Source organism: Bos indicus, chromosome 10 (genome assembly GCF_029378745.1).
Source record: "Bos indicus isolate NIAB-ARS_2022 breed Sahiwal x Tharparkar chromosome 10, NIAB-ARS_B.indTharparkar_mat_pri_1.0, whole genome shotgun sequence".
Classification (NCBI taxonomy): domain Eukaryota; kingdom Metazoa; phylum Chordata; class Mammalia; order Artiodactyla; family Bovidae; genus Bos; species Bos indicus.
Window position 1 is genome coordinate 11,832,352 of NC_091769.1, and position 26,243 is coordinate 11,858,594.

General features: G+C 42.1%; 1 protein-coding gene and 1 long non-coding RNA gene across 2 annotated transcripts; one reads left to right on the forward strand and one right to left on the reverse strand.

Moving 5' to 3' along the window:
- Window positions 1-223: 223 nt before the first annotated feature.
- PTGER2 (prostaglandin E receptor 2) lies at window positions 224-14,808 on the reverse strand. Its single transcript, XM_019968119.2, has 2 exons — window positions 13,325-14,808; window positions 224-3,425 (listed from the first exon to the last, which is right to left on the reverse strand). Exons 1-2 carry the CDS (start codon window positions 14,147-14,149, stop codon window positions 3,192-3,194), a joined length of 1,059 nt encoding a protein of 352 aa, XP_019823678.1. The 5' UTR covers window positions 14,150-14,808; the 3' UTR covers window positions 224-3,191.
- Window positions 13,425-25,219, forward strand: LOC139185194 (uncharacterized). The gene is made up of 2 exons (XR_011568726.1): window positions 13,425-13,561; window positions 14,843-25,219. It is a non-coding gene; the product is annotated as an uncharacterized lncRNA (long non-coding RNA).
- The last annotated feature ends 1,024 nt before the right edge of the window (window positions 25,220-26,243 follow it).

The following is a 26,243-nucleotide window of genomic DNA, read 5'->3' on the forward strand; positions in this document are numbered from 1 at the left end:
TTTTTCCTTGGTTCAAAGCAGAGCTGACATTACATTAGCACGAGGGCAATCTGTCTCTGAAAGTGCACTGCTGAGAGCAGGCCAGGGCACCAAGAGCTGAACTGAATCACACTGAGAATGTAGTGATGAGGCTCGGATTTGCCCTCCACCTGCCCAGGACTTGTAGTCTCCGCCAGTATGGCGGTTAGGGGTCGGTGCTCTTTCTGGCTCTGGGTTGTCGTGAGTCCAGACCACTTTGAGAGTCAGGTCTTTCAGAGGCTTTCTATAGTTTCTGAGAAATCACAGGCCTTATTAGGATCTTAGGAAATTCAAGGACACAATTTAGTACCAGAATTTCTCAGTTTTCTCTTGGAAAAGATGATCCAGGGCCACAGTGAAGCGTGCGTGCCAAGTTGTCTCAGACGTGTACGACTCTTTGTGACACCAGGGATTGTAGCCCGCCAGGCTCCTCTGTCCATGGGATTCTCCAGGCAAGAATACTAGAGTGGGTTGCCATGCCCTCCTCCAGGGATCTTCCTGACCCAGGGGATGGAATCCCCATCTCCTGCATTGGCAGGCAGGTTCTTTATCACCAGGGCCACCTGAGAAGCCCCACAGTGAGCCACCCAGTAACAATTCAACTCAGAACAGAACTGCTTCAGCCCATCCTGTTTCTGGACACCTAAAGTTAGGTGGAGCTGCTTTACAGTACCGTGTTAGTTTCTGCTGTATAGCAAAGGGAATCAGCTATGCATGCGCATTTATCCTGGCTTTTTTTTTAAAGACAGTTATTTATTTATTTAGCTGGGCCAGGTCTCAGTTGTGGCATACTGAGTTGAATATCCACAATAGTTTTCCTCTCTTTTCATTCCACTGACTGTCAGGGACAAAGAATAAAATCTAGGTCTTCCTTTATTATAATTCAGTTTTCTGATACACCAGACTAAGTTCTGTGTTTTTTATTTAACTTGAAAATGAGTCAGCAAACTTAAACAGGTACGTCTGATGTGATTTTTAAAAAAGAAATATTTACATATCCAATATAAGTAATTTTTCTATTACCTTGAAATTTCCATTAATAGTAAGTAATTTACTATTACATAGGATTTTACCTTTCAATTCCTTCTATGTAAATATCAGTGCAAATAAATTTCAGGATTTAGTCATTTAACACAATGCAAGGAACAGGAATATACTAGGAAACAAAGCTCTGGAAATCTTGGTTCTTAAATGGCTTAAACTCATATTTTGGGACCACAGAGTGAATAATTTTGTTTTCACTAGTGATATTATATCCAAGTTTGTCCTTTTTTTTTTCTTTTTAAATTTCTCAGGCATTATTCAAAAATTTGGGGGGATGATGAGGTAGGGTGAATGATTGTAGGTAACATTTTTATTTGGAGGAAGAAAAGTCATCTGATAAAAGAAATTAATCTTCCAGATCCAGAGTAACTTTAGCATTTTATGTTCAGGAATTACCCATGAGCCTAATTAGTCTTCTTTAGAACAATTTCTTATCTTGGTGGACAGGGAAGCTTTATTTACACATCCAGATTTTAGCTAAGTTAAACTTAGCCTGGTTTGTTTAAATTAGTACAAAAGCAAACCATTCACTTATTCTTTTTAAAATAAGGGATAATTTGATATAGATTCTGTCATAATACACTAATTTCTAAATTGGTTTGGAATCACTCTTAAGTGATCATCTAGTCTGATAACTACTTATAGGAAATAGTTTTGTGTAAGCAATTCAATGAGACTTTGAAAAAACTAATATTCTTTTTTGGTTTTTATTACAGCTATGTTGTAATAACACTCACTGCAAAATATAAAATAAAATAAATAAAGTGTCCACTATATTGAATATCATGCTATAAGGGGAAAAATTTCCTCTAATATCAAGTATTGTACTGAATATCTCAAACTCTAATTTGCAATGCAACCACACTTTAAAAATCTGCTAAATTAAAATTTTAAACTCCACTTTCATCTAATTTTTAAAATTAGTATATCCACACAAACTATAAATTGCTATTTGGGGGGAATTCATCACATACTATTCCATTTTCAAATCTTTTGTTTTATAGCTTATTTTTGTAACATTTCAGATGAGTTTATACTATAACTAAGATTTAATTAAACAGTGCAAATTCACTGAAATATTTTGATGCTGAATTTATACAATGCCAAACATTTAGATTTAGAAATATATTATGGTATGACTCACTGTATGATTTCCTATAGAGCATGAGTCAAGCCATGTTTCCCAGATAAACATACAGACATGAATTTTGCTACAACACCATCATCCTACAAACTGTGTCAGTCACAGCCTCGACATCAGCGTTAAAAGAGTTCAGTGTAGCTGAAGAACTGACCAGATTTTTCAGTTTTTAATTCTAATATTTGCCTCAGACGTAGCCACATACACCCTTCCCTGGAAATAAAAAGTAAAATATTAATGAGAATTACTTCTCTTAATAGTCTACTATTTATCGCTGAGAGGAAAATTCCTAAAGTCCTTTTCGTTACCATTAGCTTGACAGATGTTATAAAATAAATAACCTGACACTCTGACACACATCTTCTCATGGATGGTGAAAAAAGCTGACATTGACCAACTGAGCCTACTCTTCTGTGAGTAATACTATCGTGACAAGAGCATGCTCCCACATATACAAACATACAGTACAAAGTACTTATGATTTTCAAACTCATTGTCCAAAGAAAGGGTTTGATAAGCAGTCACAAGACACCAGGCTTGGTTGCTTGCCCAAATCCACTTCCTAAAGAACACGTAAGTTTTTATCTGGTTAGACTGTACACTGTTATGTTTATAATGGTACTAGCCTAGAAGATTAAAATGGAAAACACAGTAACTATTTAGGGTTTTAAACAAATTACAAAACTACATGCTTTCTCATTCAACAAGGACGCTTAAATCCAAAGGCACAGGATCATAAATACACTTGGTTGTTCCTCCGAAGACCATGAACATGTTCCTTGAGGGTAGGTTTTATAGATCCTTCCGACACCTTGCAAGAAGTGCCTTGTCAGCACATCTATAGCCCAAACCACTCCTGAAATGTTTGTTTGCTCTGTTTCATTAGGGTAACGTCATTGTCTTTATAAATTTTTTTCCATTTCTCTAAGGAACCATTTCAAAATGATCTTCCAGATGGTGGTTAACTAGCACTTCTTAACTACCATCCTCAAAGGTCAATCTGTTTACTGGCATTTGACTGTGTAGAACAGGAAGTTTGTGTTGCTTCTTGTGTTCTTAATGAAACCCGACAGCAGAGGACTGAACGCATTAGTCTCAGAACAGGAGGTCTCAGGATGGCAAAGACCCAAGGGTCAATTATTGAGTTAATTGATAAAAATCTAAGAGCTTGGAGGTCCCACTTTTCTTTCCGGGAAGAGTTTTCATTCATATATGCAAAAATCTGTAAGAAGCAAAAGGGGGGAAAGACGTCAGTTTTATATTGTAGCAGTAGATAGGCTTCGATCATGTGCAATTTCTTAAGGCTGAAAAGCAAAATGTGTTTTGTGTGGTGGCTGTGGTGCTGAGAGGGAAGTTGCAAAATCTCACCCCTCTCACACAAGTTTATGCCTTAGGGACACTCTGAAACAGAAGTATTGTCTCCTTTTGATAGACGGGGAAGTGAGGGAATAACAATGTGTGGCACTGACTTTCAAATACTGAATTATGATAATTCAGTGACAGATGGCACACAACAGAGCTTATGTTCTGGCCACTGGGCTGCCTGGGTTTGAATCCTGCCTCCAAAAATAGCTCTGGGACCACAGGTAAAACTAACCTTTTTGTGTCTCCCTTTCTACATCTCTAAAATGAATGACAATGATAACAATACCTATTCTTGGGATTGTTGGGAAGATGACAGGAAGTCATCCATGTCAGCTACCGAAAACAGTGCTCCCTTAAAACGTGCCCCACAATGATAATCCTTATTATCTTCATTTTACCAGTGAGGACACCATAGGGCAGAGACAGCAAGGGATTTGTCCAAGTTCCCAGGACTGGTTAGTGGACAACTCAGGACACAAAGGTTGACAAAGGTCCGTCTAGTCAAAGCTATGGTTTTTCCAGTGGTCATGTATGGATGTGAGAGTTGGACCATAAAGAAGGCTGAGTGCCGAAGAATTGATGCTCTTGAACTGTAGTGTTTCAGAAGACCCTAGAGAGTCCCTTGGACTGCAAGGAGATCAAGCCAGTCAATCCTAAAGGAACTCAACCCTAAATATCTATTGAAAGGACTGAAGCTGAAGCTCCAGTAATTTGGCCATCTGATGGGAAGAGCCGACTCATTAGAAAAGACCCTGATGCTGGGAAAGATTAACGGCAGGAGGAGAAGCGGGTGACAGAGGATGAGATGGTTGGATGGCATCATCAACTCAATGGACGTGAGTTTGAGCAAACACAGGGAGATGATAAAGGACAGGGAAGCCTGGTGTGCTGCAGTCCATGGGGTCACAAAGAGTCGGACATGACTGAGCTACTGAACAACAACAGGACACAAATTCCAAGTCCCTTGACACCGAGCAGTGCTCACTGTTTGCGACATCCAGGTCGCCTATGTAGGCCAAAGGTCTTCAGAAGAGTCTTAAACACTGGAAAGCTGACACATCATTACACCTTGGCCAATGTTCTCAAAGTGGTATACCAGCTCTCATCTGATTCCTTAGGTATTTAGGGAACACACAACTTTTGGATCAGATTGCAGAGAATGGAACAGCACATACCCGATAAAGATCAAACACTTCCACATAGCTTACAGAAAAGAGTGAAACATGTAAATCATACCCAGTCGTTTGAAGCCAGTTCTTTATAGAGCTCCAGGGCCTTTCTTACCAACTGCAGAGGGTGAGTTAGAGACCTATTCCTTCTTTCCTCCACTCTCCCTCACCAGAAGAAGGAATAGTTTCTCTCCTATCCCCCTAGTACTTAATTCTGCAGGCATCTGGCAACTGCATATACAAAGCAAATTGCAGGGAGGGAAAGAGTAGTCATCTTCGGGTTGCTTATGTTAGGACAATATCGGGAAGGTTTGGCAGCCGTAGGTGTTTATGCCAGAGAATCTTGGCTTAAGGGAATGGAGAAGAGACTTGGCAGATGAGCAAAGGGAAAAAAAAAAAAAAAACTGAAGGTGGATATCCATGAATACAGAAAGAAGAAAAAAGTTAGGTGGAGATATGCAAGGGAGCAATACTTGTCTTGTCAGCTAAATTATTTTAGATGAGAAATTTACAGTACTTCTATGGTATATTTAAAGAGCAATTTAAATATTGCTCTTTAAATTGTGACTCTTAAAATTGTGCATCTAATTATGGCACAGAATTGACTATAAGGTCTTGAATCCGGCTACAATTCAGTGTGTGTGTGTGTGTGTGTGTGTGTGTGTGTATATATAGAGAGAGAGAGAGAGAGAGAAAGAGAGGGCTTCCCTGGTGGCTCAGATGGTAAAGAATCTGTCTACAATGCAGGAGACCTGGGTTTGACCCCTGAGTCAGGAAGATCTCCTGGAGAAGGAAATGGCAACCCATTCCCATATTCTTGCCTGAAGAATTCCATGGACAGGGAAGCCTGGTGGGCTACAGTCTATGGGGCTGCAAAGAGTAGGACACAACTGAGTGACTTTCACTCACTCAAAGAGCCATTTTGGAGTTTTGGAATTCAGGATGATATTGTACATAAACCTGATAGATTAAAATATATTAGTCACTACACACACATACAACTGAGTGTTGTGTCATAGAAAAAGTTTGTAGCTGGGTTTATGACCTAATCTCACCCAAAAACTATAACACTGGATTGTCTAATGAGCCACATAGAGAGGGCTCAGCATTCCAGTGTCACAGGTCACATGTGCAGATGAGTCAGGTTTTCAGTGGCAAGATCAGACCATAGTTTCTGGTCTCTTTAGAGTGTGACTGACCAATGAGAAGTAAAAAATGGTTTCAGAGGATGAAGCAATTCTGTACTTTATTTCCTTTTCATCCACTATACTGAGTAATTTTTAGAAATGCTTAAAATTTGCATTTTAGGAGGTGGCCAATATGTGCATGCTTGTCTAGGTTGTGTCTGACTCTTTTCGACCCCATGGACTGTAGCCCGCCAGGCTCCTCTGTCCACGGAATTTTCCAGGCAAGAATACTGGAGCACGTTGCTATTTCCTCCTCCAGGGGATCTTCCCAGCCCAGAGATCAGACCTGCATCTCCCACATTGCAGGTAGATTTTTTTATCCACTGAGCCACCTCTGTACCCATTAAACACTAACTCCTCATTCCCCTCTCCCTTCAGCCAATCCTGGATTTTCATTACAGGCTTACACAATGGATCTAGGTCAATTAATTAATAATGTTTCATTTATATTCTGGAATTCAGTTTCAGAGGCTGGTAGACTGTATACATGTTTTTGTACATGCTACTAATAAATTTGCTATGAGAAAAATATCAAGGACAAATGTAAACCAGTCAAGTGAGTTTTAATTCCTTAGGACAGACTCTCTACAGGGCTTTGCTAAGAACAGAGAGCTTGTGATACCTACAAAGCCGCACCAATGAAAGTTAGTGTCCTTTGGATTTGTCTTCCACTGAATCCCCTCAGCCTCCACGTAAAACTTCATCTTGGCACTGACCTGGCGCTGTTTGTTTTAGCTATTTCCCTACCTTTAATGCAACTACATAGCACGTTCAGAATTTTAGAGCAAATAAGAACCTTATTTGGCTGCTCATTGAAACCACCTGAGGATCATTAAAAATACTCTGATGGAAAAAAATAATAAAGAAATAAAAATATTCTGATGGCTTTCTCCCTCCCTCAGAGACTCTGATTTTATTAGTCTGGGCTATAAGCTGGGTGTCAGGGCTTTTAATGTGCCCCAGGAAACTCTAGGGCTTCCCTGGTTGCTCAGTGGTAAAGAATTTGCCTGTCAGTGCAGGAGACATAAGAGATATGGGATCAATCCTGGGTCAGGAAGATCCCCTGGAGTAGGAAATGGCAACCCACTCCAGTATTCTTGCCTGGAAAATCCCATGGACGGATGAACCTGGAGGGCTACAGTCCATAGGATGGCAAAGAATCAGACGCCACTGAGCATGAATGCATACACAGGTGATACTAACACAGTGCAAAGTTGAGGCCCACTGCTTTAGACCCTTACCCAGTACCTGAAATAGTTTACAAGTATTCATCCATCACACTTAACAACAAAAGACCTACTGAGGCCTGGCCAATTAAACATGACTTGGAGTTTCCAGAGTTCAGTTCCTGATTATTAATATACAATGATTTCTTTTGAAAACGGAATCTTATGGGAAAAGTAGCTAATATTTACTGAATACTTTTGTGTCAGGTCTGGTGCTAAACAATTTGTGTCTTGTTGTATTTAATCCTTCTACAAATCTGTAAAAGTGTTATTAGTCCCATTTTTGTAAGAAAGAGATCAAGGCTTAGAAGATTAGTTACATTGACCCAAATCATACCATGGGTAAGCAGGGAAGCCTTGCAGCCACAGAAGCAGGACCAGACTGTCTTCTTAGCCACTACACACTCTAGCACCATCTGCATAAATACCCTATGATGTGAATTGTTACGTGACATTCACCACTGACTGATTATGGGTTTGTAGGAGGTTTCTTTCCAAATGTGTCACAAAGATTTATGGGTATTACTGCTCCTGTTTATAGATTTAAAAACCATGGCTATCTAAGAAGCTCTTGGCTTTCTTCGGGGCTTTTCTTTCCTCCACGCTTTCCACAGCCAAATGGCAGGCAGTGACAATCACCTTGCCCAAGAGGGCAGACATAACACATCACTTCTCTTTAGGGAAATGGCCTGTAGTTCTTGCTGTCTACCTTTTTAAAATTCAGTGTGATCATATCAGTGTTCACAACCACCATTTCATATCATATGCAGAAGGAAAAGGTGTCAAGTGAAAATATTCATGTAGAAAAACTTTCTCTTAAAAGGTAAGGTGTATTACAATTCTTTAACAATCCCCAAACAGGAGAATGGATACATGTACAAGTATGGCTGCATCATTTCACTATACACCTGACACCATCACAACATTGTTAATCATCTCCAATATAAAGTAAAAAGTTTTTAAAAATCCCCAAATACATCACTGATGATGTTTGAATGATAAAGGGCCTTCTAGGATTGCGTGCGGGAGAAGGCAATGGCACCCAACTCCAGTACTCTTGCCTGGAAAATCCCATGGACGGAGGAGCCTGGTAGGCTGCAGTCCGTGGGGTCTCGAAGAGTCAGACATGACTGAGCGACTTCACTTTTCACTTTCATGCATTGGAGAAGGAAATGGCAACCCACTCCAGTGTTCTTGCCTGCAGAATCCCAGGGACGGGGGAGCCTGGTGGGCTGCCGTCTATGGGGTCACACAGAGTCGAACACGACTGAAGTGACTTAGCAGCAGTTTTGCGTGCATATTAACTCAAAATATCACCAGGCAAAGTTTATCATGGTTATGCATAGAGATTTCTGAATTTCTCTTTCATTACTACTAGAATTCTGATATTGTGCAAGTATGTAATCAACAAATTTCAAATCAGTTTTACAACCCCCTTCATGTTAAATTTTACATAAAGAGTACCAGGAATGAATGAGGGAAATTCCAGTACTGTTTACTTGCGTTTGTTCTGTATTTGAAAGATCAGATTTCCACTAATCAGATTTACCTAAAAATTAGAGCCCTAAAGAATTCTAAAGATGAAGAAATTTTTAGAATGAGTCAATGGTTCACTCTTGAAATTTTAGAACCGAATAAAATGCATAAGTACTTTATCCTAATGACATGAGGAAAACAGTTTAAAATGACCAGAGGCTATTAACAGTTATTAGGAAAGTAGTGAGAAAGTGGCTAAATATAGGTTGGAAATTTAGAGACAAACAGTATCTGAGTCAAGAATGGACGTCTGATGTGTTTCCTGTGTCCTGTCTCATTTCAGGAAGAAAGAAAGTTTCCCTCTATCTCTGTGAAATGATAATAACATGTGATTAATATGAGGAATTTATTAATTTATACAATATTCCTTTAATGCAAAAACCATATGGAATATGTTATCTGTCCTATGCATGATTTTATATTGGATAGCCAAAATAATGCTTTTTTAAAAGATCAATTAAGAAATGTTTAACAACAAAACTTTATGTGAGGAGTAATCAGATTATTTCTTAATTTAGACCAGTATTTACACTAGCGAATCTTCTAAAATCTCAGACTCAGCCTTTTAATGCATAGGTCTGTGCAGAAGCAAAAAGAAACTGCACCCTCGGTCCCAGCTCAGGCCCCTTGATCTGCTGTGAAGAAAAAGGTCTTTGCCACTGTATTTTTACAGCTAAAAGTTGAGATTAAGAGACAAAGTGGTGCAAATATTTATAACATCTTCACAACTTCTTATAAATCTTGGGTTGATCTTTTCATGGGCTTCCCTGATAGCTTAGTGGGCAAAAAATCCATCTGCAACCCAGAAGACACAGAAGATACAGGTTCAATCCCAGGGTTGGGAAGATCCCCTGGAGGAGGAAATGGCAACCCATTACAGCATTCTTGCCTGAAAAATCCTATGGACAGAGTAGCCTCGTGGGCTGTAATCCAAGACATTGGATTTACAGAATCAGACATGACCGATTAACTAATCACAAGCACACAATCTTCTCATATGTTACCCCCAAATAAGTATTTTCTTTCTGATGGTATTGTGGTTAAAAGCATAGGTTCTGTGTTTAAACTGCCTGCCTTTGAATGCTGGCTCCGGTATTCACTAGCTTGGGACCCAGGGTAAGTTATTTGCCTCATTTGTAAAATGGGAATAAAAATGCTACCTCTATGACCGATTGTTGTGAAGGTAATGGGTTAATATATGTAAAAATTAGCACTCAAAAATGTTAGCAATTTTGATGGTGGTAATAATGACCTGAACTTCATTACAGCGTACTGAGCATTTTACATTCTGAGTTTCACTTCCCAAGCTTCGGAAGTCCTAGGCTGGCATTCTTGGAGGAAGCAGTAATTGTAACTTGCCCATACTTTGGGACAATGGTTGACATCAGCAGTTCAGGTTTCCTCAATGTCCTACCCCTCTTTCCTCATTCCTGGGTTGCTGAGCAGGCTGGAGTCCCACTGGGTACACAGCTATGAGTTCTCCTTGTCGGGCCAATGGTGTGGCCCACTTCTTGTGTGTTGAGTTAGTTGCTCAGTCATGTCCAACTCTTTGTGGCCCCATGGATTGTAGCCCACCAGGGAAGACCTGTGGCCCACTTTGAGGGCCCAGAAAGCAGTTCTGTTATCTCAAGGAAGAAAGAGGCAGAGAGAGGGCAGATTGCTAGCATTTTCTGGAACACAGGAAATTAGTTAGAATAGTTCATTAATAATTATTTTACATTGATTCCATTTTTCACTGATGCTATTTGGATATGTTGGGTTAAATAAAATATTTTAGTTAATAATTAATTTCATCTTTTTTTTAAGCTTTTTGTTATGTGGCTACTAGAAAATTGGAGAAACGCTGGACTGGATGAAGCACAAGCTGGAATCAAGATTGCCGGGAGAAATATCAATAACCTCAGATATGCAGATGACACCACCCTTATGGCAGAAAGTGAAGAAGACCTAAAGAGCCTCTTGATGAAAGTGAAAGAGGAGAGTGAAAAAGTTGGCTTAAAACTCAACAGTCAGAAAAATAAGATCATGGCATCTGGTCCCATCACTTCATGGCAAATAGATGGGGAAACAGTAAAAACAGTGACAGACTTTATTTGGGGGGGCTCCAAAATCACTGCAGATGGTGATTGCAGCCATGAAATTAAAAGACATTTGCCCCTTGGAAGAAGAGCTATGACCAACCCAGACAGCATATTAAAAAGCAGAGACATTACCAACAAAGGTCCGTCTAGTCAAAGCTATGGTTTTTCCAGTGGTCATGTATGGATGTGAGAGTTCGACTATAAATAAAGCTGAGCGCTGAAGAATTGATGCTTTTGAACTGTGGTGTTGGAGAAGACTCTTGAGGGTCCCTTGGACTGTAAGGAGATTCAACCAGTCCATCCTAAAGGAAATCAGTCCTGAATATTCATTGGAAGGACTGACGCTGAAGCTGAAACTCCAATACTTTGGCCACCTGATGCAAAGAACTGACTCACTAGAAAAGACCCTGATATTGGGAAAGATTGAAGGTGGGGGGAGAAGGGGACAACAGAGGATGAGATGGTTGAATGGCATCACCGACTCATGGACATGAGTTTGAGTAAACTCCGGGAGTTGCTGATGGACAAGGAGGCCTGGCGTGCTGCAGTCCACGGGGTCGCAGAGTTAGACACAACTGATCAACTGAACTGAACTGAGAAAACTGGAGATTCCTTCTGTGGCTGGCATTTGTGGCTCACGGGGTATTTCTGTTGGGCTGTGCATGCTCTCTTAGAAAAACAGGAGAATTTCTGGAGGCAACCAGAGGCCTTTGCCTTGTCCACCAGAGCCCTGGTTAGGATGTGTGGAAATGATTCCTGCCTTGGGTGGGAGATTGGTGTAGGCCATTTCTTTTTCTATTATTAATTAATTACTTTTTCATTGTGGCAAAAAAGCATATAACATAAAATTCACCCTCTCAACAGTTTCTAAGTGTATAATTAAATACTGTTACCCAATGCACATTGTTGTGCAAAAGATTCCCCAGAACCTCTCAGCCCAGTCCTACATGGCTGAAACTACATCTGCAAAACAACTCCTCCTACCCCTCCCCCAGCCCCTGGCGTGCACTGTTCAATTTTCTGTTTCTATGAGTTTGACTACTTCAGGTACCTTCTCTAAGTGGCATCATACAGTATTTGTCCTTCTGTGACTGGGTGTAGGCCGTTTCTGAGCACAATTTTCATGTACACCAAGTAGAATAAAAGGACATGGGGGAAAGCACCCCCAGAGACCCATGCCAAGCATTCTGAAATAGCAGAATGTAAAGCACCATTCTGTAGCCTTGACTTTTAAATTGTCAGATAAGCCTTCCAAGAAATAAATTAATTCTGGACAGTGTAGCATTTCATAACGTTTAAAGCACTGTATAAATGAAAGTTACAAGTACCAATAATCCATAGATAAAATAAAATTAGTTAATGGTGCATGTAAATGTCCTTATTAAGAGATGACTTGATACTTCCCGTTTAAGGTACAGTTCAAATATCTGTTTTGTGACAGGCATCATCTCTTTCTTTTCACCAAGACTGTGGCAGGTTAAGAGTCAACTGTTTATTCCCTGTAGGAGCAATCCTGTGCTTCTGAAGATTAGGAAGTGGAGATGCTAAAACTCAGAGTTCTCATTTCTCTGTAAGAGGTCAGCACTTGCTCAGATACATCCCAGGCTCCGCTACCCATGTTACATCTTAGGAGGTTCAAACTTACAGCATCATGGAACTAACTGCTGGTATTGCCTCCAACCAGGGCAGCACCCAGCCCAGAACCTAGGCAAGGGGTTTCTCCAAGCAACCAGTCTTTCCTCTACTTATTATCATGAACATATTATGAATTTTAATGGCAACCAAGAGTTATACTTCCAATATACATGTAATTTGGGAATCCTGTAAACTAGATTTTGTTGAACAAGACAATGAATGTTCTGGATTTCTGCAATGTGGACCCTTCTCACCTGGGACCATTCTTAATGGCAGCTGGAATGCTACTGGTTGGGCATCACATTTTGCTTTGAGAGGAACAGAAGGCAGAGCCTAGAGAACTGGCACCAGCTGACTGGGGTGGCCTGGAGGACTGGCCTGGAGGTGAACTACAGCTCAGGGAAGTCAGATTGTAACTGACAACTATCCAAAGGTAGATGGGAACTGCTTCTTCCTCAGAGAGGAAGCCATTCTAGCCTTGTAGACTGGAACTGGCTCTAAGATGGGGTCTGGGCTGGCTTAGTGGAGGACCAAGACTCCCTTTCAGGGGTGCTGTGTCACCGTATGAGAAACACTAGCATGCTGCTGCTGCTGCTGCTGCTAAGTCACTTCAGTCGTGTCCGACTCTGTGTGACCCCATAGACGGCAGCCCATCAGGCTCCACCGTCCCTGGGATTCTCCAGGCAAGAACATTGGAGTGGGTTGAAACACTAGCATAGAGATGCCCATTTGCTGGGGTTAGGGAAGCAGGAAGTGGAGTAAAGGTGAGACTTGAGAGGGGAAGGCAATAGACCTTTACAAATTAGGTCATATTTTTACAAGTTGTGAAAATCTGTGTGGTGGTGGAAAGGGTGGGAGTAAGAGGAAAGCGTTTAAGAAGGCTGCACCGAGCTCGGCTGTAGAAACCAAGTGGGTGCCTTACCGTGAAAGGCAAGGAGCAGACGGCGAAGGTGATGGTCATGATAGCCAGGAGAATAAGATGGTCCGTCTCCTCCGCCATGGATACCCTTTCCGCTCTCCTGTGGCTGCTGCCCAAGGAGGGTCCGCAGCGGCTTCTCCTGCCCCGGCGGTGCATGTGGATGAGGTTGACGATGACACTGAAGTTGCAGGCCAGCACGGCGATGATGAGCAACAGCAGCAGAGTGGCGTAAAGCCGCAGGTACGTGGTCTGCTTGTGTCCGATGAAGCACCACGTCCCCGGGTTGTACTGGGCATACTTCCAATGATCCAGCAGCGGCAGGGAGCAAAAGAGCAGGGAGACTATGTAGATAGTGGGCAGCACAGCCAGACCACTGCGGCGGGTGACTCGGCGCTGGTAGAAGTAGGGGTGTCCGATGGCTAGGTAGCGCTCCAGGGCCATGGCGAAGAGCATGAGCATCGTGGCCAGGCTGAAGAAGGTCATGGAAAAGGCAAAGTAGGTGCACACGCGCCTCTCCGGCCCCAGGGCCACCAGAGTCCGGTTCTGCGCATACGAAGCCAGCACCACGGGGCTGATGAGGCAGGTCCCAAGCAGGTCGGTGAGAACCAGCTCTGTCACCAACACGTGGAACAGCGAGATGGAGTTTCCGCGGCCCTCGCTACGCCCTGAGTCCCCCCGCCAGCGGCGCACCAGGAGCGCCAGCGCAATGAGGTTCCCCAGCACCCCGGCCGTGAACATCACGGAGCTGATGGCCGGGCTTTCTCCAGAGGGGAGCCACAGTGGCTCTTCGCGGTTCTCGGACTGGGAGTCGTTGGAAGTATTGCCCATGGTGGGGTGCCGGGAGGAGAGACGCGTCCTTTTCTCCCGCCGGCGCGCACCTGGCGGGAGGTGGGGTCTGAGAGCCCAAGTGCTACGAGACTCTGAGCGAAGGGGAGGGATCCAAATCCAGAGCCCCCTGCCGGTCCCCGGCGCTCACCGAGGGCGGCCTCGGCCCGGGTCTCCTGCGGCTCCCGGAGAGGCCGCGCGGCTGTCGCATCCTACGGTGCCCCGGGCGCCTCGGGGGACCCGCCGGCGCCTCCTCCGCGTCTCCGGGGTGGCGGCGGTCCAGGGGCGAGAGCCGCCGAGTTGCCGGGAGGTGGACGCGTCACGCTACGAGTCTCTCCGGGCGCGCGGGGGCGGAGACCGGCCAGACGAGGGGCGTGGGTGGCCGGTGAGAGCAGCGGCCCTGGTCCCTAGCTCAGGCGGCTGCTCGATGCCCACAGGCTGGCTGACCACCGCCGGGACGGTAGTCCTTTAGCCCTGGCCGAGGGCCTGGTGGGAGTGCGGGGCACAGTGTGGGGTACTGTGTCCGCACAGCGTTCACGGAAGGCAACGCCAGGGAGAGCAAAGCGACTCAGCAAGCAATAGAGAAGTTGGGAGGACCCAGTACCGTGAGACGTGAAAAAGGGAGCAACAGACACTAAAGACGGCTTACAGTAAGACCAATGTGTTTGTTTGTTTGTTTGTTTTTAACATTCTCAGGAAGACACATCAGGAAGGCGGGGCCAAAATTAGGAGGAAGTGAAAAGCAAGCCCGCGCATTCGAGCAACCGAGCCATGAGTGCACGCCAAGCTGTCTGTTGCACCGTCGCTTTGATTCGGTTCCCAGCATTTCTCCTTTTTCTATGTCAACACGGTAACGGATAACCACTTGTTTAAGCAACCATTTTTTTTAAGTTCTTTGTAATTGTGTACAATTGTGTTTGTGGGTACAGCTTAAAACCACATTGTTCTCTACCCAAGCTCAGCTGCAAAAGAGAAATGTTGTTCAGCCATATATATATATATATATATATATATATATATATATATATATATATATATATAAAATAAGTCCCACGACCCATGCCTGGTAGAGTTTATTGGTTGATGACAGTTTCAGAGACTGGAGATGACAAATTTGGTTTGGTAGTTTCTTACTGCCTACTGTCATTTATTCAGTCATGAAAAAGAGCTGATGTTAAAAACAAACATCAGTTTGACAGCCAACATGTGCTGTGCTGTATTTAGTTGCTCAATCCTGTCCAACTCTTTGCCACCCCATGGACTGTAGCCCGCCAGGCTCCTCTGTCCGTGGGAATTCTCCAGGCAGGAATACTGGAGTGGGTTGCCGTGTCCTCCTCCAGGGGAATCTTCCCAACCCAGGTCTCCTGCATTGCAGACGGATTCTTTACCTTCTGAGCCACCAGGGAAGCCCGCATGGATAATTACATTCTGTAAGGAGGGTCATAGGCAATCTTTCCTTTACTCCCACAGGATGGCTTCCCATCCCTGTCCAACACAACCCACCCCCCACCCCCGACTCGGCCAGTTCCCTAGGCAGATCCATCCCCCTCCCAGGCCTCCTCCCTTCCCCAAGTGCAAGGATATGCACTCAATGTCCTACCATTGAGAACTGGTCTAATAGATTTTGATACACCTATGCAACACAATAAAAAATCATTAGAAAGGATGAGGTGTATCTGTATTTACTGATAATGTGGAGTTAAAAGCATGTAAATCATTCCATTCATATAAAATTATATGCATAAGTATTTGTACAGAGCAGCATCTAGAAGGATGTTCAGCAAAATATTAATGGTAATTTCTCTGGGTAGTACTTTTTTCTTTATGCCTTTCTGTCTTGGTGAATTTTTCTATGTATTACCTTTATATCAGGAAATGCAAGGAAGCTGCTTTTTATTTAGAAAAAAATTAATTATTGGAGGACTCTTCTACTTGGTGGAAGGCAGGGGGTTAAATGCTAATGTTTTCAATTCTCTTTCCATTCTGTTCCTTAATGAATGGGAAGGTCTTATCAGTTTCTTAAAACTGATCAAGAAGATTGTCCTTATTTGAAAATTGGAAATCATCACACATTAGGCAGCATTTCTAATGACATGGAGCCCTGCCCCACTTAAAGTGACTGCTTTGACAATAGACTCTTGGTGTCTGTCAGCTAGTGTCATTGCTAGCTCAATTCTGACACTACCATTACCAGGAAGTCATAAACACGTAGCAAAAAGTCAACTAAAGGATCAAAAAAAAAAAAAAAATTAAGTGAACAGAAACTAACTTCAAGACTGATTCACAACATTAAGGAAAATTGTGAGGGGGCAGGTGGAGAATCTCAATAGAGAAATGGAAACTATAAAAACAAAAAAAGAACAAAATGGAAATTCTAGAACTAAAACTTACAGCAGCTTGAGGTTGACAGATTAAAGGGTGAAACCTGAAGACTAATCAAACCTTCCTTTTCTGTCATCATGACTTTTGTGCTCCTGGGAAATATTCTCACTTTTTCCATACCACATAAGGCTTAGAGAACACTCGTTTCCTGCTGCTTGCCCTGTTTTTACCCAAGAAGTGAAGCATGGGTTTCCTATGCTCTCAGATCCCTCAAATCTCTGAGAGGTACAGAGCAACCTTATCCAGGAAACCCCGTGTTAACATCTAAGCTTCCCCAGTTCTCCTAAACTTCACCTTCCCTCATTCATATCCCATGAAACTACTAGGGGAGAAGTGGTGAAACTCTGCTCTTCCTTATCTCCTCTCATCTAGGTTTTGACTTTTAAAAGTCATAAGCTAAGAATTTATGCCTGTGTTCTGCTAAGACTGTCCTTTCTCTGAGGCAGTCAGCATAGAACTCCCTGCTGCTGCTGCTGCTGCTAAGTCGCTTCAGTCGTGTCCGACTCTGTGCGACCCCATAGACGGCAGCCCACCAGGCTCCCCCATCCCTGGGATTCTCCAGGCAGGAACACTGGAGTGGGTTGCCATTTCCTTCTCCAGTGCATGAAAGTGAAAAGTGAAAGTGAAGTCGCTCAGTCGTGTCTGACTCTTAGCGACTGCAGCCTACCAGGCTCCTCCATCCATGGGATTTTCCAGGCAAGAGTACTGGAGTGGGGTGCCATCGCCTTCTCCATAGAACTCCCTAGCTACTGCTAAAACTAGGGGATGGATGGTCTGAAGTATCAGGAAGTACTGGGCAAAAAAATCAAACAAGCATAAGTTAATATGCCAAATTAATGCCTGGCTATATTTACATTCAGTAGGCCTGTGTGTGTAACCAGGGCTTGGTGGGACTTATTACATCCTCACAGGATTGAGAAACAACTTGATAAGTCTTTGAAACCAGAGTCAATAAAAAGTGCTTTACAAATGGAGGTGAGAATACAACAGTTCTCTTGTCCTCAGACAGGAAATATGAGAAAGGGAAATCCACAACTGTTTATTAGCACAAGGGGTTAGATTAAATGAGTCACTTCAATAATGTTAGGAAGTCAAGTTACCTGTGATTCTAATTTCCTTTTTAAGATTGATAGAGGACAAAGAATCTAATATAATCATGAACATTTTCTTTTACCAGAAAGCTTTGTGTCTAAGAACAGAACCAACTATAAGGTAGAAAAGCACATATAACACAAAAGTAAGGCTATGGTTATTCAACTTGTTTATATAAGGTATCAACTCATTATAGAAATTTTGGAAAAATAGAAGAAAAAAGTCATCCATGAGTGAATCCATTAAAAATGTCCACTCTTAACATTCTGATGTGTGTTTCTTTCAATTTTTCTGCTACGTACATCTTTTCCCCCTACTTGTGATATTATATGTAAATTTTTCTATACTTATTCTTAAAAAACTTAAAAGTATAATGATGCTGAGCATAAACCCAGAGAAAACCATAATTCAAAAAGACACAAGCACCTCAGTTTTTATTGCAGTGCTATTTACAGTAGCCAGGACATGGAAGAAACCTAAATGTGCAACAGCTGCTGCTGCTGCTGCTGCTGCTAAGTCGCTTCAGTCGTGTCCGACTCTGTGCGACCCCACAGACGGCAGCCCACCAGGCTCCCCCGTCCCTGGGATTCTCCAGGCAAGAACACCAGAATGGGTTGCCATTTCCTTCTCCAGTGCATGAAAGTGAAAAGTGAAAGTGAAGTCGCTCAGTCATGTCCGACTCTTCGTGACCCCATGGACTGCAGCCTTCCAGGCTCCTCCGTCCATGGGATTTTCCAGGCAAGAGTACTGGAGTGGGGTGCCATTGCCTTCTCCAAATTTTCAACAGAGGAATGGGTAAAGAAGATGTGGTACATATGTACAATGGAATATTGAGTTCAGTTCAGTCGCTCAGTCGTGTCAGACTGTTTGTGACCCCATGAATCGCAGAACCCCAGGCCTCCCTGTCCATCACCAACTCCCGGAGTTCACTCAAACTCACGTCCCATCGAGTCAGTGATGCCATCCAGCCATCTCATCCTCTGTCGTCCCCTTCTCCTCCTGCCCCCAATCCCTGCCAGCATCAGTCTTTTCCAATGAGTCAACTCTTCGCATGAGGTGGCCAAAGTACTGGAGTTTCACCTTTAGCATCATTCCTTCCAAAGAACACCCAGGACTGATCTCCTTTAGAATGGACTGGTTGGATCTCCTTGCAGTCCAAGGGACTCTCAAGAGTCTTCTCCAACACCACAGTTCAAAAGCATCAATTCTTCGGCACTCAGCTTTCTTCTCAGTCCAACTCTCACATCCATACATGACCACTGGAAACACCATAGCCTTGACTACCGACCTTTGTTGGCAAAGTAATGTCTCTGCTTTTGAATATGCTGTCTAGGTTGGTCATAACTTTCCTTCCAAGGAGTAAGCATCTTTTAATTTCATGGCTGCAATCACCATCTGCTGTGATTTTGGAGCCCAAAAAAATAAAGTCTGACACTGTTTCCACTGTTTCCCCATCTATTTGCCATGAAGTGATGGGACCAGATGCCATTATCTTAGTTTTCTGAATGTTGAGCTTTAAGCCAACTTTTTCATTCTCCTCTTTCACTCTCATCAAGAGGCTTTTGAGTTCCTCTTCACTTTCTGCCATAAGGGTGGTGTCATCTGCATATCGGAGGCTATTGATATTTCTCCCGGCAATCTTGATTCCAGCTTGTGCTTCATCCAGCCCAGCGTTTCTCATGATGTACTCTGCATAGAAGTTAAATAAGCAGGGTGACAATATACAGCCTTGACGTACTCCTTTTCCTATTTGGAACCAGTCTGTTGTTCCATGTCCAGTTCTAACTGTTGCTTCCTGACCTGCATATAGATTTCTCAAGAGGCAGGTCAGGAGGTCTGGTATTCCCATCTCTTTCAGAGTTTTCCACAGTTTCTTGTGATCCACACAGTCAAGGGCTTTGGTATAGTCAATAAAGCAGAAATAGATGTTTTTCTGGAACTCTCTTGCTTTTTCCATGATCCAGCAGATGTTGGCAATTTGATCTCTGGTTCCTCTGCCTTTTCTAAAAACCAGCTATATTACTCAGCCATAAAAAGGAATGAAATTGGGTCATTTGTGGAGATGTGGATGGACCTAGAGACTGTCAGACAGAGTGAAGTTTAAGTCAGAAAGAGAAAGACAAATATTGTACATAGACGCACACATGTGGAATCTGAAAAAAAACTGATATAGATGATCTTATTTACAAAGCAGAAATAGAGATATGGATGTAGAGAACAAATGTATGGATACCAAGGGGAAAAGGGAAGTGGGATGAATTGAGACATAGGGGTTGACACATATACACTCTTGATACTACGTATAAAAGAGATTAGTAAAAGAACCTATTGTACAGCACAGAGAACTCTACTCAGTGCTCTGTGGTGACTTAAATGGGAAGGAAATCCAAAAAGAGGGAATATATGTATACATATAGCTGATCCAGTCTGCTGTACAGTAGAAACTAATACAATATTGTAAAGCAACTATAGTCCAATAAATTTTTTAAAGTATAATGAATACCTTATACTGAAATATGTATTCAGTTCAGTTCAGTCGCTCAATCATGTCCAACTCTTTGCAACCCCATGGACTGCAGCACTCCAGGCTTCCCTGTCTGTCACCAACTCAGAGCTTGCTCAAACTCATGTCCATCGAGTTGGTGATGCCATCCAACCATCTCATCCTGTCGTCCCCTTCTCCTCCTGCCTTCAATCCTTCTCAGCATCAGGGTCTTTTACAATATGTCAGTTCTTCACATCAGGTGGGCAAAATATTGAAGCTTCAGCTTCAGCATCAGTCCTTCCAATGAATATTCAGGACTGATTTCCTTTAGCATTGACTGGTTTGATCTCCTTGCTGTCCAAGGGACTCTGAAGAGTCTTCTCTAACACCACAGTTCAAAACCATCAATTCTATGGCACTTAGCCACCAGGGAGGCCCAAGGGCTTATTATATTCCCTAAACTGTTAAAGGCTTAGTACACATTACCTCATTACTTTTTCTATCAATTCTATAAGAAAGGTCAGAGATATACTCCTCTTACATATGACCAAACTGAAAGGATAAATGCTTGAAGTTCTATGTCTAAGGAAGTTCCTTTCATTATTATTTGTATGTTTTTCTTAGGAACTAGCCTAAATGTCTGGAGAAGGAAATGGCAACCTACTCCAGTGTTCTTGCCTAGAGAATCCCAGGGACGGGGGAGCCTGGTGTGCTGCTGTCTATGGGGTTGCACAGAGTCGGACACGACTGAAGTGACTTAGCAGCAGCAGCAGCAGCCTAAATGTCAAGGAAAAGAGACATATAAATATGTTAGATGTATCTGTTCAATGGAATATTTTGCAACTAAAACAAATTAAAACCTTGTAAATCCCCACCACCCCTGCCCCTGAGTTTCTACTTCTTATTCTCTCCAGTATCATATCAAATCTAAGAGAAGTAGGAGGGGGAAGAGTATTGACTTAAGAAAGACAGCAGATAAAAATGTGGTTAAGTTTATCATGTGGGCATATATAGATATATCCTACAATTTGATTTGATATTATTAAATTTTTTGTTACATAGGGTGTGTTTTGTTATGATGATATCTGTGTGTCAAAGGGGAATTCCACAGGCCATGGCTGAGTTCTGTGGTTTCTCTTCTCCATAGCCCTACTGCCTTGTAACACACCATGTGATTTTGTTATTTTTTGTCATTTGCTTGTTGACTATCTCCCTCTGAAAGAATTTCAGTTCCTAGAAGGAAGGGATCTTGGTCACTTTAATTCAGTGATGTATCATCCCAGGAACTAGAACAGTGCCTGCCAGAGAGTAGTGAAAGTGAAAGTCACTCAGTCTTGTCTGACTCTTTTCGACTCCATGTATTATACAGTCCATGGAATTCTCCAGGCCAGAATACTGGGGTGGATTGCCTTTCCTTTCTCCAGGGGGTCTTCCCAACCCAAGGATTGAACCCAGGTCTCCCACATTGCAAGTGGATTCTTTACCATCTGAGCCACCAGAGAAGCCCAATAATACTGGAGTGGGTAGCCTATCCCTTCTCTAGCGGATCTTCCCGACCCAGGAATCGAACCAGGGTCTCCTGCATTGCAGGCCAATTCTTACCAAGCGCTTGATAAATATGTGTTGAATGAACAGAGTGGAGCAATGGGCTGAGCCGGTGCTGCTGAGGGTTTAACCTGATGGATGCAGAGAAGTGGTCACTGACTTTTGCAGAAGGTACTCCATTGGTGACCCTGCTAAGAGCTCTTTTGGCAGAATTGATGGAGAGGAGAAGGAGGTTGTCCAAGAGAAAAGGAAGAAGGGATGTGGGCAATTTCAAATAGAAACAGTGCATAATTACTTCCAGGAGTTGGAAAGTACGTTAACTGGGAAATTGTGGCCTTTTAGATCCAAATTAAGACAATCTGCCATGGATCTTGGCATTTATAAAGGCAGGCATGTTTCAGTAAAAACTACATTTTATTGTGATTCACATATACTGTGGTTTTTGTTTTTTGGGGTTTTTTGTTTGTTTTTTTAACAAATCAAAGTTTTATGGCAACCCTGAATCAAGCAAGTCTACTGGCACTGTTTTCCCCACGGCATTTGATCTGTACCACATTTTGGTGATGCTCATAGTATTTCAAGCTTTTTTGTTGTTATTTTATTTGTTATGGTGATCTGTGATCACTGATCTTTGCTGTTACTATTGTCATTGTTTGGGGTTGGTCCGAACTGCTCCCATATAAGACAGTGAACTAAGTGGATCAAATGTATATGTTTGGACTGCTCTACTGACAGGCTGATACCTTATCTCTCTCCTTCTCCTCGGGCCTCCCATTCTGAGACACAGCATTATTGATGTTAGGCCAGTTAATAGCAATGGCCTGTCATGGCCTGTAAGTGTTCAAGTGAAAGGAAGAGCTGCAATTCTCTCAGTTTAAACAAAGCTTAGTGAGGAAGACATGTCAAAAGCTGAGATAGGCTAAAGCTACGTCTCTTGAGCCAAACAGCCAAGTTGTGAAGGAAAAGGAAAACTTCTTAAGGAAGTTAAAAGTGCTACTTCAGTAAACACATGAACAATAAAAAGCCAAACAGCATTATTTGCTGATATGGAGACATTTTACTGCCTAAAATAGAAAATCAAAGCAGCCACAACATTCTCTTAAGCCAAAGCCTAGTCCAGAAAAAGGCCCTAATTCTCTTCCATTCTGTGAAGGTTGAGAGAGGTGAGGAAACTGCAGAAGAAAAGTCTGAAGCTAACAGGGGTTGATTCAGGAGATTTAAGGAAAGAAGCATCTCTATAACATAAAAGTACAAAATAAAGCAGATCTAGCTAAGGTCTCGGAGAAAGCAATGGCACCCCACTCCAGTACTCTTGCCTGGGAAATCCCATGGACACAGGAGCCTAGTGGGCTGCTGTCTATGGGGTTGCACAGAGTCGGACACGACTGAAGCGACTTAGCAGCAGCAGCAGCTAAGATCTGATAGAAGATCTAGCTAAGATCATTAATGAAGGTGGCTACACTAAACAGTGATTTTCAGTGTAGACAAAATAGCCTTCTATTGAAGGAAGATGCCATCCAGGACATTCACAGATGGAGAGAAGTCAATGCCTGGTTTCAAAGCTTCAAAGGACAGGCTGTATTTTTAGGAATTCATGCCTGAATTCATGCCACTGGTGACTTTTGGTTGAAGTTAGTGCTCATTTATCGTTCCAGAAATACTAGGGATTTTTCTTAAGAATTTCCATAAGAATTCTTAAGAATCCATAATAATTGTGTACTATGCCTGTGCTCTATAAATGGAACAATAAATCATCAAAGCAGCACATCTGTTTGCAACATGGTTTATTTTAAGAACATTCGTGATTCATGGGAAGAGGTCAAATTATCAACCTTAATAGAAGTTTGGAAGAAATTGATTCCAACCCTCATGGATGATTTTGAGGAAAGCTTCAGTGGAGGAGGTGACTACAGATGTGGAGAAATAGCAAGTGAACTAGAATTGGAATTGGAGCCTGAAGATGTGACTGAACTGCTGCAACCTCATGGTAATAACCAACAAGGACCTAGTGTATAGCACGGGGAACACCGCTCAATCCTTTGTAACAGACTAAATGGGAAACGAATTTGAAAAAGAATAGATGCATGTATATGTATAGCTATACACCTGAAACTAACACAATATTGTTAATCAACTATGTGCTGCTGTGCTTAAGCGGTCAGTCATGTCCAACTCTTTGTGACCCCATGGACTGCAGCCCCCCAGGCTCCTCTGTCCATGGGATTCTCCAGGCAAGAATACTGGAGTGGGTTGCCATTCCCTTCTCTAGGGAATCTTCCCAATCCAGGGATCAAACCCAGGTCTCCCGCATTTCAGGTGGATTTTTACTCTCTGAGCTACCACTATTCCCAATATAAAATAAAAAGGTAAAAAAAAAAAAAAAAAAAAAAAACCCAAAACACCTGAATGGATAAGGAGTTGCTTCTTATGAATGAACAAAGAAAATGGTTTCTTGAGATGTAATCTGCTCTTGGTAAAGATGGTGTGAAGATAGTTGAAATGATAACAAAGGATGTAGAATATTGCCTAACTTTAGTTAATAAAGTTGCAGCAGAGTCTGAGAGAATTGATTCCAGTTTCGAAAGAAATTCTACGGTGAATAAAATGCTATCAGCCCTGCATACTACAGAGAAGTCATTTGTGAAAAGAAGAGTCCATCAGTATGGCAAACTTCACTGTTGTCTTATTTTAAAAAATGCCACAGCCAACCCAACCTCAGCAACCACTGCCATGATCAGTCATGAGCCATCAACATCAGGTAGAGATCCTCTAACAGCAAAACAGTATGACTTGCTGAAGGCTCAGGTGATGGCTAGCACTTTTTTTTTTTTAGCAGTAATGTAGTTTTAAATAAAGGTATGTACACTTTTTTAGACATAATACTATTTCACATTTAATAGAGTATAAAATAGTATAGACATAACTTTTATCTGCACTGGGAAATAAAAAAAACTATGTAACTAGCTTGAATGACTGTAGGTTAGGAGTCTTCTCACAGGTTTTCCAGCCTCTAGCTCTGTTCACCTCTGTTCAGTTATTTATATTATGGCCTGAGTGATCCTTGCAAAAAGGAGACGTGATCATGATGCTCCCCTGTTTATAACTAGTCACTGTTTCCCCACTGCCTTCAGATTAAAGTCTAAATTCTTCCACTTTGCATAGAAGACCTATCATTCCCTGGCTCCTGACTACCCTCTGTGAAGACAATGACAGTGAGAGGGATAAAAACAATAAAAGTTTAAAAACTGGAAAAAAAAAAAAGCGAACAACAAACTACTTATTTGGTAGGCCAGGGATAAATACTTTTTATGGTCATGAATTAAGTTGAAAATTAAAAGGCAAGAAGTTGTTTATATTAGACAAAAACACATGGAAATATGTATAATAAAGATTTCACCTAAATTGATGATAGAAAAGAACATTAGCAAAAAATTATTAAGCATAAATTAAGGCATGGGATGGTGTCCAGAGGCGGGAACATTATCTGTAAATCTAAGTTCAAAAAATAGGGAATCCAGCCACTGCCCAAAGTTGAAACAATTTGAACAAAAAAAAAAAAAAAAGGAAAATATTTAGTAGATTTGAATCAAACTGAATTATAAAAATTCATGTGTCTATATAAAGATCAAGATAGAAAGAACTCATAAGTCACCATTGAGATGGCTTGTAAATTGACTTTTTACTTTGACAATTGGTAGCTAAAGAGAAACAATAAGCATTTATACACTCTTCCTATAAGCAATAGATCAACTGGGGCTATTTGGCTATGTAGTCAATAAGGGAAAGTGCTTGAGCTTCCCTGATGGCTTAGACTGTAAAGAATCCGCCTGCAATTCGGGAGACCTGGGTTCGATACCTGGGTTGGGAAGATCCCCTGGAGGAGAGCATGGCAACCCACTCCAGTATTCTTGCCTGGAGAATCCCATGGACAGTGAAGACTGGCGGGCTATGGTCCGTGGGGTCGCAAAGAGTTGGACATGACTGGGCGACTAAGTTGCTTGCAATTCCAAGACCCTTGACTACAGCGAGCTAGATGGGTTTGGAGAGAATGTATTTCAAGTACTTCTGCTCCCTCTAGAGGAGAAATGTAAATAAATCAGGTCTGTCAGATTTTGTTAAGAGTTTTGAAGTTAAATTTTTGTGTCATTTAAAAGAACTCATTTGGAAGTAGTGAGGAAAATCTAGCTTTAATTAATTATAATTTTTTAATTTAAAAGTAATAATTTTCCATAATCATATCACTTTAATATGACTCCTGTTTCTAATCTGAAATATGTCCTTCCAGTTTAGTCTGCTGTGCAGTATTACACGGGGCTTCCCAGGTGGCGCTAGTGGTAAAGAACCCACCTGCCAATACAGGAGACATAAGACACAGGATCGACCCTGGGTTGGGAAGATCCCTTGGAGGAGGGCATGGCAACACACTCCAGTATTCTTGTCTGGAGAATTCCACGGACAGAGGATCCTGGGGAGCTACAGTCCATGGGTCACAAAGAGTCAGACACGAATAATAGAGATTATTAACCCTTGGAGATTTTTTCCCCAGGACTGTCTACTCTCTTATTTTAACTTTTTTTTTTTTTTACATAGAGA

Bases quoted from the DNA above. Each gene is read 5' to 3' on its own strand.
- PTGER2 (XM_019968119.2), bottom strand. From the start codon at position 14,149: ATGGGCAATACTTCCAACGACTCCCAGTCCGAGAACCGCGAAGAGCCA. The intron at 3,426-13,324 runs GTAAGGCACCCA...TGCTTCTTACAG, and splicing joins TCTGCTCCTTGCCTTTCACG to ATTTTTGCATATATGAATGA.